The sequence below is a fragment of the Fringilla coelebs genome (assembly GCF_963513975.1).
Source record: "Fringilla coelebs genome assembly, chromosome: 1".
NCBI classification, from domain to species: domain Eukaryota; kingdom Metazoa; phylum Chordata; class Aves; order Passeriformes; family Fringillidae; genus Fringilla; species Fringilla coelebs.
In genome coordinates, this window is record NC_140028.1 from 139,437,341 (window position 1) to 139,454,197 (window position 16,857).

Sequence of the window (16,857 nt, forward strand, 5' to 3'; positions counted from 1 at the left end):
AATTGCAATTAACTCAGTCCAGATTAAAAACCAGACTTTAGCAAATCATCAACCAGGCACTAAAGCAAGACATTGCCATTTCCAGTCCCTGTTATGCTGCAGTGGATTATATTAACCTTCAGTGAGTTTCAGAAGCCAAAGTGAGAAAAGAGTACTCAGCCTTAAACTTCCTTTGCAAATGCAAAAGTTGTTCCTCACGTGTAAATCTGCCTTCCTTTGTAGCTGATAGCGCAGAAAACAACTGATCATGTGGTAATAAATTATCATTAATGTTATTCATTTACACTTATTAAAATGGTTCTTGCAGTTTAGGCTGGACCACAGAGCAGAGCCTGAATGTACCACACACTGAGAAAGCTGAGAAAGATGTGTGTCACCAGCAGGAAACAACAGATGTTTGGTAGAATGAGCAAAACACATATCACCCCCATTAGATGCAAAGTTTTAGGCCAAGACACTCCTGTTCCTAAGAACCTACTGGCTTTTAATAGCCTGGCTAAATTTGAACTATCACAAGGCTTTGCCTTTGCTCCTAAGGAAGATATAAAATGTGATGGGTACCAAGAAGGGGGTCTCAGACTTCAGCATATTCTAAGAGGGAATAAGAATTACGTCGGTGGAACAGCGAAAACTAATGTCTTCTCCAGCTTTCTGAACACAGGTGATAATGGTTCTGGGCTACTGGCAGAAGGCTGCAGCTCCTGAAAATCTCTTAAAATCCCTCTTGATAGTTTGCAGTCTTCAAACAGTGACTTCAGGAATGTGTCTCCTATTTCCATGAGAAATTTCTTTCACTCTCTCTAAAAGCTTTAAAGAAGTGGTTCCTTAGATAAACGAAGAGACCTGAGAAACTAATTTTAACTGTAGTAAAGAGCCGTGTAATATGGTCTGTACTTATAAAAGAGAATATAATTACGACTACAAATGCATTGTGCACCCGCTGCAAAAGTCCCTATATATCAACTTTAAAAAACTCTTTTCACATCAACTCCCCCTCTGCCACCAAATGGTCACCAGCTTTTATTGCCAACAATACTATTCTCTTCTATAGATAAAAAATAAACACAGCTCCTTGTCCCAAGGACTGACAATCTAAACACATCCCAGGGAAACCCACAGAGGAAATAACAGAAGGACAGTAACTGTTCTCCTTGTTGCCTTGTTAACTCACATCTTATGCACTACACAATAGAGTGACTCTCTAGGAGAGTGGTGAGTTTTGTGCTGAGATTACTGCTATCTAGTTTATTCCTTTTTATGCCTTTGGGGCAAAAAGAAGGAAAAAAGGCCTCCAAATCCCAATGGCTGTAACAATGACAAGAGTGTAAGGGGAGAACCTTTTAACTCACATTTTACACCTCTCCCTCCCTCTTAATTTCTTTCCTTAATTTTCTAAGACAAGGATTACTCCAACAAACAAGCAGATTAAAATCTAATACCTGAAACTATTATCACGTGTGGCTGTCATCTCTCCCTCCCTGACAGATGTCACTGCAGCCACTACACTGAGAGCTCAAGTTGTTAATGCAAGCTCATTCCAAACTTCAGCTGCTGTAAGATGTGCATCTGAAAACAGAATTTTGGGAGCCTATTTGCAAGGGAAGCAGGTCCTGGCATCGTGTGGCATGGTGCAAGCGGCTTCCTCTTCCATCCATCTGCCTTTAAACCACAGTCATGTCAGTTTGAGCTCTGAAACCATCAGTCAGGCAGAGTGACACATCTAAGGAATTTTGGTTTTTTTCACAGTAGACAGAACACAGTGGGCATAAATATCTTCCAAACTTCCCCTATTTTTTTTTTATTCCAAAGATCCCAGGCTTGATGCTTTTCTTCATCTCATTCAGAGAGTATTCTGTCCAGTCCCTGTAAGTGCCTAGGAAGTGTGCACTGCATGCAGAATAGAAATCAAAGCCATATTCTTTAGTCTGCTTTTGTGTAATCCCAACTCAAGCTTCCAGTCTCAATTTAAAAAAATTGATTAAAGTGTAAATTACAAAAGATAATACTAGTCTTAAGGAAAGAAAAATATTACAATAGGTTTACAAATCTAAGTGAGAAAAATCAATCACTGGCAAGAAGTAGCCTAGGATATGAACAAATTGCATGTCATTTAGAGAAACAAATAAATGCTGAGAATTAATCAGCAGATGTAAAAGAGTGTGATGCTGATACAAAATAGAAGAGATTACAAGAAGGCATGAAACAATGACCATGTGCATCAAATCATAGCTGCTTTCTACACAGATAGGAAAAAGAGTGAAGAAATGCTACAAGTTATTTTTTGAAGAGGGACATGAATTAAAGGCAAATTAACCCAGTCTGTGCCTCTCCCATGCACACACATGCACACACACAAACCCTGCTTTCACAAAATCAGCCCCCATTGTGGATTTCTGACCCTCACCCTTCTTCTGCTATGCTAAAGTCAAATTTTAAATTGAGTCTGCAAGGCTAGGATGGAATGGCACAACAGCAGCATAAGAAATAGATGAGGTCTTTTTCTGCATTTGCATTCCTGACAGATTCCTTACAATGCTTATTATTAACTAGACTGAGGACTTGGGAGAGAAAGATGTAGAAACAGTCAGGCACAGAAAATAGAATTAGGAAATATTTTGAAAACAGTCTTGCAAGCCAGGACATGCAATAGCCAAATTCACTTTAAGTCTCAACAACCCAAGTTCAAAGGTTTGAATTACTCAAGAATATCCTATGTTTAGCCAACACTGCTAATCTGGCACATCTCTTCCTTGTCTGGCCAAACCCTTCCCTTCTCAAAATACCCAGAACAGATAAATGCAGTGTTACAGATACTCATTAACAGAGAGAACGTGACTGAAACAACAGTGCAGCTTTGAAAGGCAGGACTTATATCTACAATCATGGCCACATATCTACAGTCATGATGGGCTTAAATTTTGTTTTGTTGTTCTTCCAGTTGTTTGCCAGCAATAAATGGCAATTGTACTTTCCAGCCATGTTCAGCTGGGCTCTACGCCATTTTTCACTGTTTTTGATGGCAGAGTTCTCAAAGCATGCATTAAACTATCTGGCCCATGCACTAACTCACTAGGGTTGCACTCATGCTTCCAAGGAGGCCCATAAGAAGAGGGGAAATAGGTTTTTTGAGAAAGGCAGCAGTATTCTGCATTAGTAATATTAAACTTTCCCAAGGAATTTCAATAGCATTAACAAATTATTTTGATAAAATGCAGGAGGCTTTGCAGATGGTTTTCTCAGGGTTTCAACAGAGCAAAATGTGCAAGCTGTACACCCACTCCTCGATGTTGTGAGCTCCCTTACAGTCTGTCCTGTGACCATTCTCAAATATACTAATGTTACAGACTTAATCTCATAATGGTAATGCATCCACAAACAAATTACTGCAGTAATGTGGTTAGCTCAATTAACTTTTGAATCTATTCACTAGGCAGAACTAAAGGTCATTTTCTATTAAAATATCTCCCTCCCACTTCCTTATCGCCCTTTGCAACTTATGGGAGTTAATATTAGAAATCCTGTCTACACTATGTCAGGAAGAAGACAGGGTGACAAAGCCAGAAAAAGACCTTATTCTTTACTAACATAACACAGACACAGCCCAAAGAGAACATCTGCCTTCTTTCATGAACACATCTAATTATGGTAAATTGTTAACACCTTGAAGAGGAGTTTCATAGAAGAGTAAACTTTAACATATGCCATCCTCACACATAAAACATCCTGTACTTCATACTTTTCCAAATACGTGCCCTTTTTCCTACAGCAGTTTATCAAAGGCCTTGTTTTGAAAAGGACTTCAACCTGTTTTCTATTTCTGTGGATGCATTTTTTTTAGTGCTTGCAATTATTTGCCAGTGCAAATAAATTTGCAGAAATGACAAACTATGTAATCTGGGAATGCAGTCAGGAGATGAGACAGCAAGGCCTGCAAAACTGCAAATGCAATTATTTCCCCGCACCCCAATGCAAGACACTACAATTTAAGTCTTTTGGAAAATCCTGCCTTTACTTTATTTGGATACTGAAAGCTGCCTGTCCACCCTACAGCTCCTGTTGCTCTTCCCCTTGAGATCCCACACCAGTCACAGTGAATAATTTGACACTATTATTGCCATGGCAACACCTTGATGTCATGCATACACAGAATCATGATTGACATTCTTGCAGTAACCAACAAAATAAGAAATGAGGGGAAGAAGGAGAAAACCAGACTCAGCTCCAATACTAATGGGGGAAACAGAGGATTATTGGCACTGTAAGTATTGCTTTATTCATAAATCTGCCTTCTGCCATTTTCCACCATGCCAACATTCCTGTGAAAGGCTCCCCTCAGACCTCAAAACACACAAAAAATGCAGAGGGGTTCCTAACACATGCCTGGATTTGGCCGGATTGCAGTGGGCGTCCTTCTGACAGTGCTGTCCTTGGGCAAAGGACTCCATGCTACAGCACAGATTTTGCCACAGAGGTTGGTCTTAAAAATGTGCCTCTTGAATGTCATAGGTATGGCCTAAAATAACACAACACACTAAACAATGTGGGTTGTGCCTCTGAGGATTGCCTTCAGGTGCTCAGATGGGCTGTAAACTTTTCTTTTCTCTTTTCTTTTCTTTTCTTTTCTTTTCTTTTCTTTTCTTTTCTTTTCTTTTCTTTTCTTTTCTTTTCTTTTCTTTTCTTTTCTTTTCTTTTCTTTTCTTTTCTTTTCTTTTCTTTTCTTTTCTTTTCTTTTCTTTTTTCTTTTCCTTTTTCCTTCTTCTCTTCTCTTCTCTTCTCTTCTCTTCTCTTCTCTTCTCTTCTCTTCTCTTCTCTTCTCTTCTCTTCTCTTCTCTTCTCTTCTCTTCTCTTCTCTTCTCTTCTCTTCTCTTCTCTTCTCTTCTCTTTGTTCACAGGATGACAAACACAAACTATTAGGAATAGTATAAAACAACATCTGTTAGGAATTTTTTTACCTCAATATCTGCAGCAGTTTTCATAGAAGTCTACAGGCAGTACCAAGACAAGGATGGAAACAGCCTTTTATTCTAAATTTCATATATACAAGGAAAGCCATTTTACACAGTTTTGTAAATTCTGTGTAAAAAAGCTATTGTCATCCAATGTCACTGTGCTTACACTAATAAGAACTTTTAAACATGGAGTACATTATTAACAACAAAAACTGTTAACAAACAGGCATAAAAGACACAGATATGTGTGCTGATATTTCACATACATTCTAGAAATGAGTTGGCGCAAAAATAAAATGTGCCAGTAAAAAAAAATAGGCTTTTTTTAAAAATCACGCAATACATGATTTTTTTTTCTTGCTTTCTCTCCTTTTTTTTACACAATATGCTGAGATCCATTCTCAAGCCTTTTCACATCAGGATTTGCAGGCACTTCAGCAACCCAGCTATATTTTTTACAATACATGAAGTTCAGACCAACAAACAGAAAAACAGCTGCTGCAAAAGAAATTCTCATATCCCATATGCACATTCAAATATTACCCTCTGCTAGAGCAATCATTTTCTTTAGTAATTTTTGGATACTGACATGTTTTCAGGATGATGTGTAACAGTTTGTCTCCATTTATCTCTCATTCATGTACTTAAACGTTTCTTTCTAATGTATCACGATGTAACAATATGGTATATGGAAGCACAAAGAAAATTGTCCACAAAGCTTCACAATGTCTAAAAAGAGGGAATTGTTCTCTTTACAGGTATTTGATCAAAGAAAAACTTTTATTTCCTCTGCTCTTGCTTGGAGCTATCTCCAAAATTTGTCCAAAGACTACTGTGTACTAGATGAGCTGACATGACACCCTCCCTAGTTCTCTGCCTAAATTAAAGTGTCATACGACCAAGTTAATTTAGAAGCAAAGCAAAGCAGAACTCAATTGCATGTGTGTTCAGAATTTCCCATCTTTAATAAAATAGTGAAATATACTTATCAAAGTTTTCCCTGTGTCTGTATAAATAATCTCTCTCCAGTTATTTCATTTGTAATGGACTGTGCATTAAGATTATAAGGCAATTGGAACAGGATTCTCAGGATAACTGAAAGCTTAATATTGTTTTCCTCATGAGTCAGGATAAAGGCTTTTTTAATAAGCTCAGAGTGGGGAGAGAGAGGAAAAAAAGAGTGCGTATGTGCATAATAGAAGAAGGATAGTTTTTCATCATATAGACACTTAAATATTGATCAACAAAGACTGGTAATGACTCCACCATAAAACATATCAGAACTCCAACTGCAATTCAGAGTAGAGCTCAGCCTGATTCACTCAAGAGTGATATGTACACCTCCTTCTGACCCGAGAGAAATAATACAGGACATGTCAATGCTTCCTTCAACCTCAAATTCATTAATTTGATGCCACAAAGCTGCATGTTGGTGTAATAAGTCACTGCAAAGTAAAACACATTACAACAAATCCTAGCAAAAAGCCATTGACAGCTACAGGACTGGGCTACAGAACTGGGAAGGCAGGGACAGCGCTGCTCACTTCCACTATGATTGTCAAATGGTGGAATGCCCTTCCATGGATTCAACACTTGGGACAGAACGGCAAAGACGTAAGGCCCACCAATGCTTTGCCCAGATTTTCAAAGGCACTGAAATAGAAAACAGATATATTCCTTAGTACCATCAGTGTAAAAAGCTTTCAAAATAGAAGTCTTTATATGAAAATGTTCCTTATTGCATGGTGAGTTGATCCTCCTTTTCTTCACCTCAAGAATAAAATGGTCTTCCCTTTTCTGGTGTTTGCAATCTGTTCAGCCTCGCTACCTGAGATGGTGAAGGCGGTACATCTTGTCTGAAAGGACCTTTAGGAGGGGCATAATTAGGGTCCTGAATTTTCTTATATGAGTCATAGTTGCTAGGCCCTTCAGAAGTTTTTTTTTTCAGTTGTTGTTCTTTCCGCCTCTGCTCTTGACGGAGCAGTTCTTGTGTTTCTAGCATCACCCTGGCATTAAAGCCATGTCCCCCCATATAGCCATTCCTTGATCCCTGGTAGCTGGAATATCTGGGATTTTCCTTCGCAGTCTGGAACCCTTCTCCAGGGGAATAACTCTGCTCCCAGGAGTCTTGAGATACAGAACTGGCATTTTTCCTGCTTTGCCTGAAAAGAAAAATGAAAAAGGTTTTTAAGACAAATGTCCTGGTTCACCTTTGACTGTTATTGACAGCAATCACTGGAAAGAAAACAGCTTCTGCCATGCCATCAGCTTTTGCCCAGAGATGGCATTCTTTAGAAGTCACTTTCTAGAGTCACAGTTCTCTTCTGCCCCAAAATGTTTTCTTGTATCTTTTGTTGGGAGAACAATCCCTAGAGAGCTGAACTATATTTCTAGGCCTCTACAGGAGGAATATGCCATGAAAACCCATCCAGCTACAATTACCCTCATGTTCAGAAGAAAAGTGTTACAATTCAGTTGCAGACTAATAAAGACCATAGGTGTTTCTGTGCTTCCTAAGAATGCAGGTAACAGCCAGCAATCGTAAAGTCACTCTTGAAAGATTTGAATCTAGACTGACACTTGATTAAATATGCAACAGGCAGGTCCTTAAAACACTTGCCCTAACACTGCACAAGTCAGAAGATAAAGCCCAGTTTCTTCCTCCCATGTCCAGAACTAAGGAATTTTGTGCTATAAGGAGTGCTTCCCAGTCTGCTACAGCTTTCATAAAAGAAGAGGCAGAGATAACATTTTTTGCTCATTTTTTGGCTCCAGGGAGTAGATAAATAGGCCAAATACACATAGGAATTACAAATTCTTATCTCTTTTCACAATAAATCACCACATTATTTTGAAGACAGATTATGGTTTTGAAATAACTTTAATTTACTATCAAACTGCTAGATGCTTGTATGAATTTAAAATAAGATTGGTGGTGATAAAGTAAAACAATTTTGTGCTGCAGCAGAAGAGATACCCACTTTGAGATTAAAATTAGAGTATGAGAATCAAGCAATAAAATAAAATATATTGCGACATAAATCAATAAGAAAATAATTTACTTGTTTATATATGGCTTGGTTTTTCATGTCATCACATATGACAGTGTGGCCTTATCCAATGAATATGCAGTGGAGAGACAGGAGAACTGGAAAATTTTTCTACCATTACTAAAAGTAAGAAGTCACCTAATGTTTTTGCAATCTTACTTCTACATGAATAATTTGAAAATTACCTTATTTCATAACTGATTCTGAGGCCTCTGGATGAAAAACATTATGCAAGATAAATGTGAATTATTGCAAAAAATGTTACAACATAATATAAATTCTTACAAAATTTTTATAGCTGTTATTGGTAATCTCCTATCCAACTTTGCCAAAGCAACAATGCTTCTGAGTCATGTTTTATCATTCCCTGGAACAACAGCAAATTGAACGAACCTCTGTAGGCTACAAAACTGTCAGGTTCCTGATCTAGAGCAAGATAAATTTTAAGTAATACAAAATTAACATGGAGTCAAACCTTGCTCTTACAGTTTCACATGGGACAAGAAGATGACTAGTTGAACTAATTTAATTTACTGACTGTTTTCTGGTACTTGTTCAAAATTAGTTGGCACACTTTCCCTGTCTTTCTGGGAAGTTGCTTTAAAATTGACTCAAGAGTTTATTTGCCTTCAGTACTAAAGATTTGAATGTGCAAAGGGGAAAAAATAGGAGGCTCTTAGAGAATTCACAGGATGAAAGGCAACAAAGCTCAAGAATGAAGCCAGTGTACAAATTTCAATCATTACAAAGTCATGGTTGCAACATTAACTTGGGACCTAGTTTTCAGAGTAACAGTAGGATTTCTTTAAAGATCAGTCACAGTGTTAGGAACAGTTTGTAAAGCTGGAGAACTCGATGCCCCAGGTTGTTACAGGACTATTGTGGTATTTGCAGTGCTGAACATTAGCCCTGCAGTTCCCTCTGCTCTCAGCACAGCTGAAACACCCAGAGAGCTCAAACTAATCCATTAAATTATCATTAATTACACAGTAATGTGCATTGCTAGATTGCTTGCCATTTCTCAAGTTGAAAACCACCTTGAGTAAAGTTCTCAGTAAGTCTTTTCAAAACAAGCATTTCTGTGAGCTGTTCTATGATCTATTTTTCATATTTCTTGTTGATTAATTTTCTTGTAGATTAATTTTCACCTTAGAGTTTTTAATTTCTGCCACTGAACAGCACTGCAACTGATTCCGACTTTTAAATGCTACCAGCCATTGTGAACAGGGGAAGCAAGTTTTAAGAATCATAGTTTTAAAACTATAAATGAACATTGTTGAGTGGGGCTAGCATAACTGAAAGAGAATTTCTCAGGAGAAACAATATGGCATTAATAGGTGTGGTCACTTCCAAAGGAAGGCAGAGATAAAAAGAAGAGGGGATATAAAGATTTTCAAGATGAGAAACTAACAATCTCAGAAAACACAGGAACTTTACCTTTCCTTTTCCCACCTTCCAAACTTAACAGAAAAATTTTACCCTGAAAGGTGTTAAAGCATTTGAAAATCTGAAACTGTTTTATTTTCAAAGATACTGCTAAGATAAGAGTTGATGGCTACATAACTTTGCTATAAAGCTTATATTTGTTTCCAAAAAAAGAGTTATAATACACCTGGTAAAACAAATCTTGTCACAACAAATTTTTTTCCACACCATTTCCATACAAGTCATGAAAAATAACACAGCCTTATTGGAAAGCAATTTGACCAAGCTCTGGTGTAAATTATTCTCCATTCAACCATTGCTGATATTTCAAAATGCAAAGACTATTTGCATAATGCTTAACTATGAGAGTTAATTTGTAATACAAGCTGGCTAAACTTCTATTAATTCTTAAAACTAAACATCAAGTAGAAGCCATTTTGCCCAAACAACTAGTCCTTTAAGTTACCTACTATTTTTAAAAAACATAGGTTTGTTTACACAAAAAATGGATTAATTTTCAGCATTCTATATCTATTATAAAAATTTATATATGCCAACTTGAAGACCTTTGGTTTCTTGGATCATTTTCTCAGTTCCATATTTTTTTGCTGGAGGTCTTGAAATTTTTTTCTCTTTTAATTTTTTTCCATAGTAACATTTCAAAGATAGAATTTCTACCCAGTAAGGAATTAGGCAAGAGGAAAAAAAAATCATCTGACATATCAAAATGGGACACCTCATGTCATGCTCAGGAGACTTTTGTAATTGCAGAAAATTAAACTGGATGGTGTCCCACAAAGAATAGGTTTGTTTTAATATTTCAATTCTATTGGGTGCTGAATGTCATCAAATTCCCCTGAAATCAGCTCTGAAGAAATTCTCTGAAGCAATTCTCAGCTACCACATGCTCTCATTAAAGAAATTCTGTGTCTCTTCCACAGTGAATACATTCCACCTGATATCAATGCTGAACAAAAGTGTCTGCACAAAGTCTGACATTTTCCACCACAAATGAAATTAGCTGCAGGCTCCTAGGCACAAACAGCTTTGGAAGTTGCCATACCTGGGCAAGGAGCTGTACTGGCGCTGGGCTTGCTGGAAGCTCTCTCGTTCCTCCTGCCGCTGCCGCTGCATTTGGACCTCTACTGACACAGAGTGCCTGCCACTCTGCGAGTATGTTTTGGTGTTTGGCTACAAAACAAAATGAAAGTGTCTTAAACAAAGCAGAAAAACACCCACAAAAGAGCTATCATTTAAGTTGCTATTGCACAAACATAGCGACAGTTGTTTTAACATGCAGTTCAAGCAGCTCTTGCACAATAATTAGGGTAAATTCTGACCCGTAACAGTGGCCTGTGCTACCAATTCTGTTTCTGACCTACTATTTTTGAGATGTATGAGCAAAGACTCATCCAGAATGTGTTATGTTTTTATGGCAATACTGTAATTTAAATTAAATCAGTGGAACAGATTTTAAGACTCTGAGATGACCTAGCCAAGGTAATGCTAAGTTCTACACCCCGCTAAGGATTTGAGGGGGGAAGGAGAACAGCAGCTCCTTTGAACCTCACCAAAACACTCAAGTGATGCTCTGCCTTAGTGGAACCATCCTAGTTTTCAGTTGGCCCAATGACTGGGAAAACATTTTCTGGTTCAATATGATCAAAAAGATAAATTCAGCAAATGTCTTCTGGACAATGAGGACTCCTGTAACTCTGAGTAGGATCTTGATGAGGTAACAATTTGAAACGTGTAAGCCAATACTAAAAGCAAGTGAAAATGGATGGTCTTTCTGAGAATAGAGAGTATTACAGGTCAAGATCTGACAGAATGGCTGGATTCAAACTTTGGAACATGGAAAAGTTTACTTTTGTAGAGATACCTATCACTTTATTCAGATTTTGTGATTTCATTTTGCAAAATAAAGTGTCACAAAAATCAAAGAATGCTATGGGCTTTTCTTGTTGTTTTACTAATAAGGTTTTGCCTAGAAAGAAACTGAGCATTAGTTTTTTTCTCCTTAAAATTACCAGTACTATTCAAAATGTGTAAGTTTAAATATGGGGAGGTTAGGGAGTATAACCACTTGTCTGAGCCTGGGACTGAAACAGCTTTTCTCAGACTTACTTTTAAAAGCATGTTTTGCCTTTTTATCTCTGCTTTTCCTTAAATAAACATCTCTTGGTTTTTTTTTTTCCATTATAATTTCTGCAGCAGAAAGAGATGGCTCACAAATATATGCAAGAGAAAAAAGATTTACAAAAGCTTTGCACATAGAAGACAAGTTTTAGAAACTAGAGTTGTCATTTGTGACATGTGTCTGACTGTAGTCATGCACTTGCAGGTAGCCAGAAACAACAAGTTTTAAACAAGTGTACAACTTTTAGAAATTTGTCGCCAATGAGAATGCACTTCAGACAAAGCATCAGTCTCAGCTCAGAATTTAACACATACAATTTTCCCATTATAAGAAGATTACTGGGTGAAAGAATCAGAATGTGAAAGCACAGACTAGGAATAACAGTGAACTCATTTAAGAGAATCCTGAATGTAACAGTAATGTCTATTTCAGAATAGGTTACTTTTTACTCTGTAAAAACCTCAGTAAAACAGCATTTCTAATGAAAAAATACTTTAGGAATGGTGAGATGAAGCAACAAATCGAGAAAACAGAATCATGTGTCAGCCTTGTGGGAAATTTTCTTAGAGATGAATAAGCTGTACATATGTATGTCCAAACCAACAACCCCCACAGAGATTTCCCACTATATTAAATAAGGGCTACACATACAGAGCAGCGTTTCAGTTATTGCATATGTCAACATTTCCAACTTTCTTGACTTTATTGAGAGTCTTCTGACATTTGGTATTTTATTGAAGGGCTCAGCTTATGGAAGGGAGTGATTACCTGAAAATCATAGGGTTTATTTGTGAATTTTCTCCTGTGTGGTTATAAGCAGCTTACAGCAAACCAGAGGGAAAGTCAAAAGTTCCCCTATCAACTTCCCCATAAAGAATAAAAACATTTAAACTAAGATTTTACAGCCAATCTCCTAATTTCACGGGTTTCACTTCAACAACATTGGAAAGCTTGCAGCTACGTTATGTCATATGAGAGAAAGTAGCTATCACAGATAAGACATGAAATCAGAATTGCTTCTCTTTATTTGAAAAGAGTTTAACTTTTCTCAGTTGGCTGTAAATATAATGGATTAAAGAACTTGACAGTACAGAGAATGCTTAACTCACCAAAAAGGTGGAGATAGGATTGAGCTGCTGCTCAGTTTAGGTATATACAGGACAATAAAACGCATCATCTCTCCACACACACACACACTCACATGCAGAGAGATGAAGTTACCACAAAAGCCTGCAGTAAAGGGACAGAGGCTCTGAAAGTCCTAATGGAGTATGAATGGACTAAGATCAAAATGTAACTTCAGAGATATTTCTTTTTAATGCACAGAGGAACCAATGGTTCAATAGAGGCAGGAGCTGTCACTCCTGTCTGCCTGCTGCAGTGCATGGCCAGAATGACAGGATCTGAGCAGTCAGGTCTGGATTCTCTACAGTTCAGAAAGAATTTCATCTAATGGACAACATTTATAATTTGATGGGTCTAAAGGCAAACATCTCAAATCCATTATCTGATTTACTGAAGGGATGCCCTGTCAAATTAAGAGGATTTGCAATACTTAGCTAATCTGGAAAGGACATTATTTAGTCTGCAAGTTGTTCCCATCTACAATAAGCTGTTCATATAGTTGAATCTATTATTTCATTTCAAGTATCCAAAAATATGTCAATGAGACACTAAAATCCTCCCTTTGTATGCAATCATAAATTCCATATCATAACATATATACACATAGACAGGTACATTCAACCATCTTATTAATGAAAAGGCAGTTCTTTCAAAACTTTTCATTCAAAACCTCAGTGATACCATTGTGAATGCCCTTGATACATGGTTATGATGATATAAAGACTTAATATAGTCCATTTTGGACCCTTCACTTGCTCAGTAAAATGTGAATCTCCATACAGTGACATAACTTTTCAATGTGCTGTTGATTAAAGTAACTAAACAAAAAATATTTCTATAATAAATAACTTTGCTCTTCAAAAATGAATTGGTAATTTTATCTTAATTCTCATAGTATGCTTTTATGCACACAAATTTTAATAAAATCCATTCCTAAACACACATCTATATAAATACCCAGTCCATTTATGTTAGCATAAAATGGAGAAAATTAAGAAAAAGAATGTTGCACTATTTTCAGATCTTTCAACAGAGGAAAAAAATGTGTACAAGGAACACACGTAATGCAGTAATTATAACACTGATATCAACACAAGGCTAAGTACAATTATAACAACCTGAAACCATCCAACAAAGCTGGCAACAGCTCGGTCCTCACAGAACAGATTGATAAGAACTCTGGCCTTGCTTGCAATGAGATGTATGACAAGCACTGACCTTTTAAATTAGGATGTGGTCAAGGCCACAATAACAATCAAGGCTGAGTTATACAAATAAATGTATGTTCATGTCTTCCACAATACATTTAAGTGGCAATGGTAGTGCATTCAGCACTGTTAAACAATATTCAGCATATAAAACTGTGCTTTAAGGTAGATGGAATTACACAGCTCTCTTCCCAAAGATGCATTAACTTAAAGCCAGGGCTGCAAAGTTTAAAGTTTCTACCTTCTCACTTTATGCAAACATTTTTTGTTACACGTTCTGTTTCAGGGAGTAGCTCGGTAACAACATGTAACCCTCGTGCCTCCAGTTGCAGTGACCATTATCAGCAGTCCAGGGCAAGATTTTTTAGGGACAAAGGTCCCTCCTCTCTTTTCCTACCTATCCCAGGGGCTGCCCACACAGCTTCTGTCCCTGCACAGTGGCATTTGTACCCACACAGGGTAGTTCTGTGTGGTGGTAGCAGGGAACCCTTTAGGAATGGCACAGATCAGAGCTGCCACTGAAGTACAGAGAGGAGAACATGGGGCCATCCAGGGCACTGGCTTTTCTGGGAGACCCAACCAGTTCAGGTGAGAGGAGATCTACCAATGACAGTGACACACCTATCTGACAGCCAACAACAGGACAACAGGAGCAAGCTGGGAGAAGGGCTAACTCAGACTCACAGAACTCTTTGGGTTGATAAAGAAATAGTTAACAAGGAGATAACTAAAGGAGCAAGTCTCTTACTACTTCCCCAGTTATTAAAAAAAACCACTACTTTATTAAAATAAATGTGCTAATTTTTTTTTTCCCAGATTAATCTTGGTGTTTAACCAAGAAGTTTCAAGTTCACCTGGGAACTTGGCAGGCACAATGCCCCCCAAAAGTCTGTGGTTCTCATGGTGCAGCACTAATTAGAAATAGATAAGATTAAATGACCATGCCTGCTTTATGTGTAAATGTACTTGGCACAGATGACAGACAATCCAGTAACTGTGTATATCAAAATTCAGAATGATAAAGAACATTCAGTGTCTCAGGGAGATGTCCTTGAAAACTGTTTTTACTTCCATCTTTGTGTTTATGTTGCTATGGTGAACAGAACATATAGCAGCATGTCTTTTAAAAATTGCCAACAGGTGCATGTATTAACTCAAGCAACATGTAATAAGAAAATCCCATTCCTTTCTGTACATTTCTATGGTGTATATGTAGGAAGCTGAACAGAATGGAACAATGATTTCTGTTCTGTATGAGGAACAGCAGAAGGAAAATCTTCAGTATGGCAAAAACAAACCACTAAGCCCTGATATTCTGCTTGAGGTATTTTTGCTCGTTGTGAGCTATAAATATGTTTTTTTAACTAACTAAAATGACTTAATTTCATTTTAAAATCTTATATATTCATTTTTTAATTTCAAATATATCAGTAGATTAAAGCTAGTGGGTAAAAAAAGTTAAAAAAAAAAGTTAGAGCCTAAACCTTAGCAAAAATTGCTGGTATTTTATTAAATCCTTTGCAGATTTGATGTATAAAAATGAAATTAACTACACAGGTAAAGAGAAATTACCTGTGGATACACTTTCCTAAAAGTTATTATAATAATAATAATTTTAGTTTCCTCTCTAAAAGAGATTGTGAGATAGGAGAAACTGCAATTTAGCTTCTAAGGTTTTTGTCTACTGCAATACTCTGTTGGATATTGCCTAATATCTTGCATAAAATATCCTAAAATAGATGCTTGAAATGGATTAATAATAGAATTATTACAATACTTCTCTTTCTCATTAATATGTTCAGTAATTCTACATATTTACAGACTGACATAAACTTTACAATGTTTGTATTGAATAGCCTGTTATTCATTTTTTTCAGGTAATATTAATATGTTATCGCCAAAGTTATAGCAATAAAAATGTTTCCTAAAGAATTTTAGACTATTTAAAATTTAATTTGGCTTTGAGAAGGTCAAGGACTTAACTACAGGGATAAGAAATAAGTATATTAAACAGAATAAAAAGATGTTTTTTTCTATAGAGACAAGACCTCCACACCAACAAACAGCAGAAAATACTCAAGCAGAAAAAAAATCCCAGCCCTTCTGAGCCTTTAATTATCAAGCCATGTATATATATATTACTAGGACTCCTGGAGTCTTTTCTCTATGAAAATCATGTAATTATTTACTTTTCACAAATTTGTGCATGTGATTAAAGCTATACTCAGACAAGTCAGGTAGCGTATATATTATGATATTATGACCTAGTTAGCTGTTATCTTTAGAAAATCAAGCATATTTTTATTTGACTCCTAAATATTTAAAGTACATTTTGCTCAGCTGCTCTCCCAACACCAGATTTTCCCTGTCATTCAAACAGACCCGGGTTGACTGCAGATGAATGTATTTGTGAATGGAATTTGCCACCTCCCATTTTCAGCACCAATTATTGTACTGAATATGATGAAATAAAGCACCAACTTTTGTCCTTCAAGCATCTTTGTGGCTTTTTTGGATCACTGGTGTGCTTCCACAAGCAGGACTGGCAAGCAGCAGTAGTGTTTTCCATGGATTTAAAATGCTCTTTTTTAAAATTGGATTGTTCACTCCCATGGCATTTAGGGCTACAGAGCTGTGGTTTTGTTATTGAAGGGGTGGGTATGTCTGTTAATCAAGATGTGACTAGGCAAAAATACAAGATATGGAACAAATTATAATGAAGTCCCCTAAAGTCTGGAACTGGTACAAGGTAAGCCTCAGCAGACCTAACACAATCCAGAAAAGCACAGAAAACAGAGGCTCAACTTTGGTACAAAACAGAAAAATCAGTCCCAAAAGAATCCTCATTGGTATAAAAGTGTCATAGCAACATCAAGGGCCTTAAATATTAGCAGACACAGTGTAATTCCATGCAATTCTACATGTCCAGATACACGTTTCTGCACTTTGACTGGAATTAA

General features: G+C 36.9%; 1 protein-coding gene across 10 annotated transcripts in view; it reads right to left on the bottom strand.

Moving 5' to 3' along the window:
* Positions 1 to 5,057: 5,057 nt before the first annotated feature.
* PARD3 (par-3 family cell polarity regulator) overlaps positions 5,058 to 16,857 on the bottom strand; it is a 443,962-nt gene continuing 432,162 nt past the window's right edge. For all 10 annotated transcript variants that reach the window (XM_084221270.1, XM_084221269.1, XM_084221268.1 and 7 more), the window contains 2 exons: positions 10,488 to 10,615; positions 5,058 to 7,111 (listed from right to left, as the gene is read on the bottom strand). In XM_084221270.1, the coding sequence (XP_084077396.1) occupies positions 6,721 to 7,111; positions 10,488 to 10,615 (519 nt within the window). In that variant the 3' untranslated portion in view covers positions 5,058 to 6,720. The remainder of the gene's footprint in view (positions 7,112 to 10,487; positions 10,616 to 16,857) is intronic.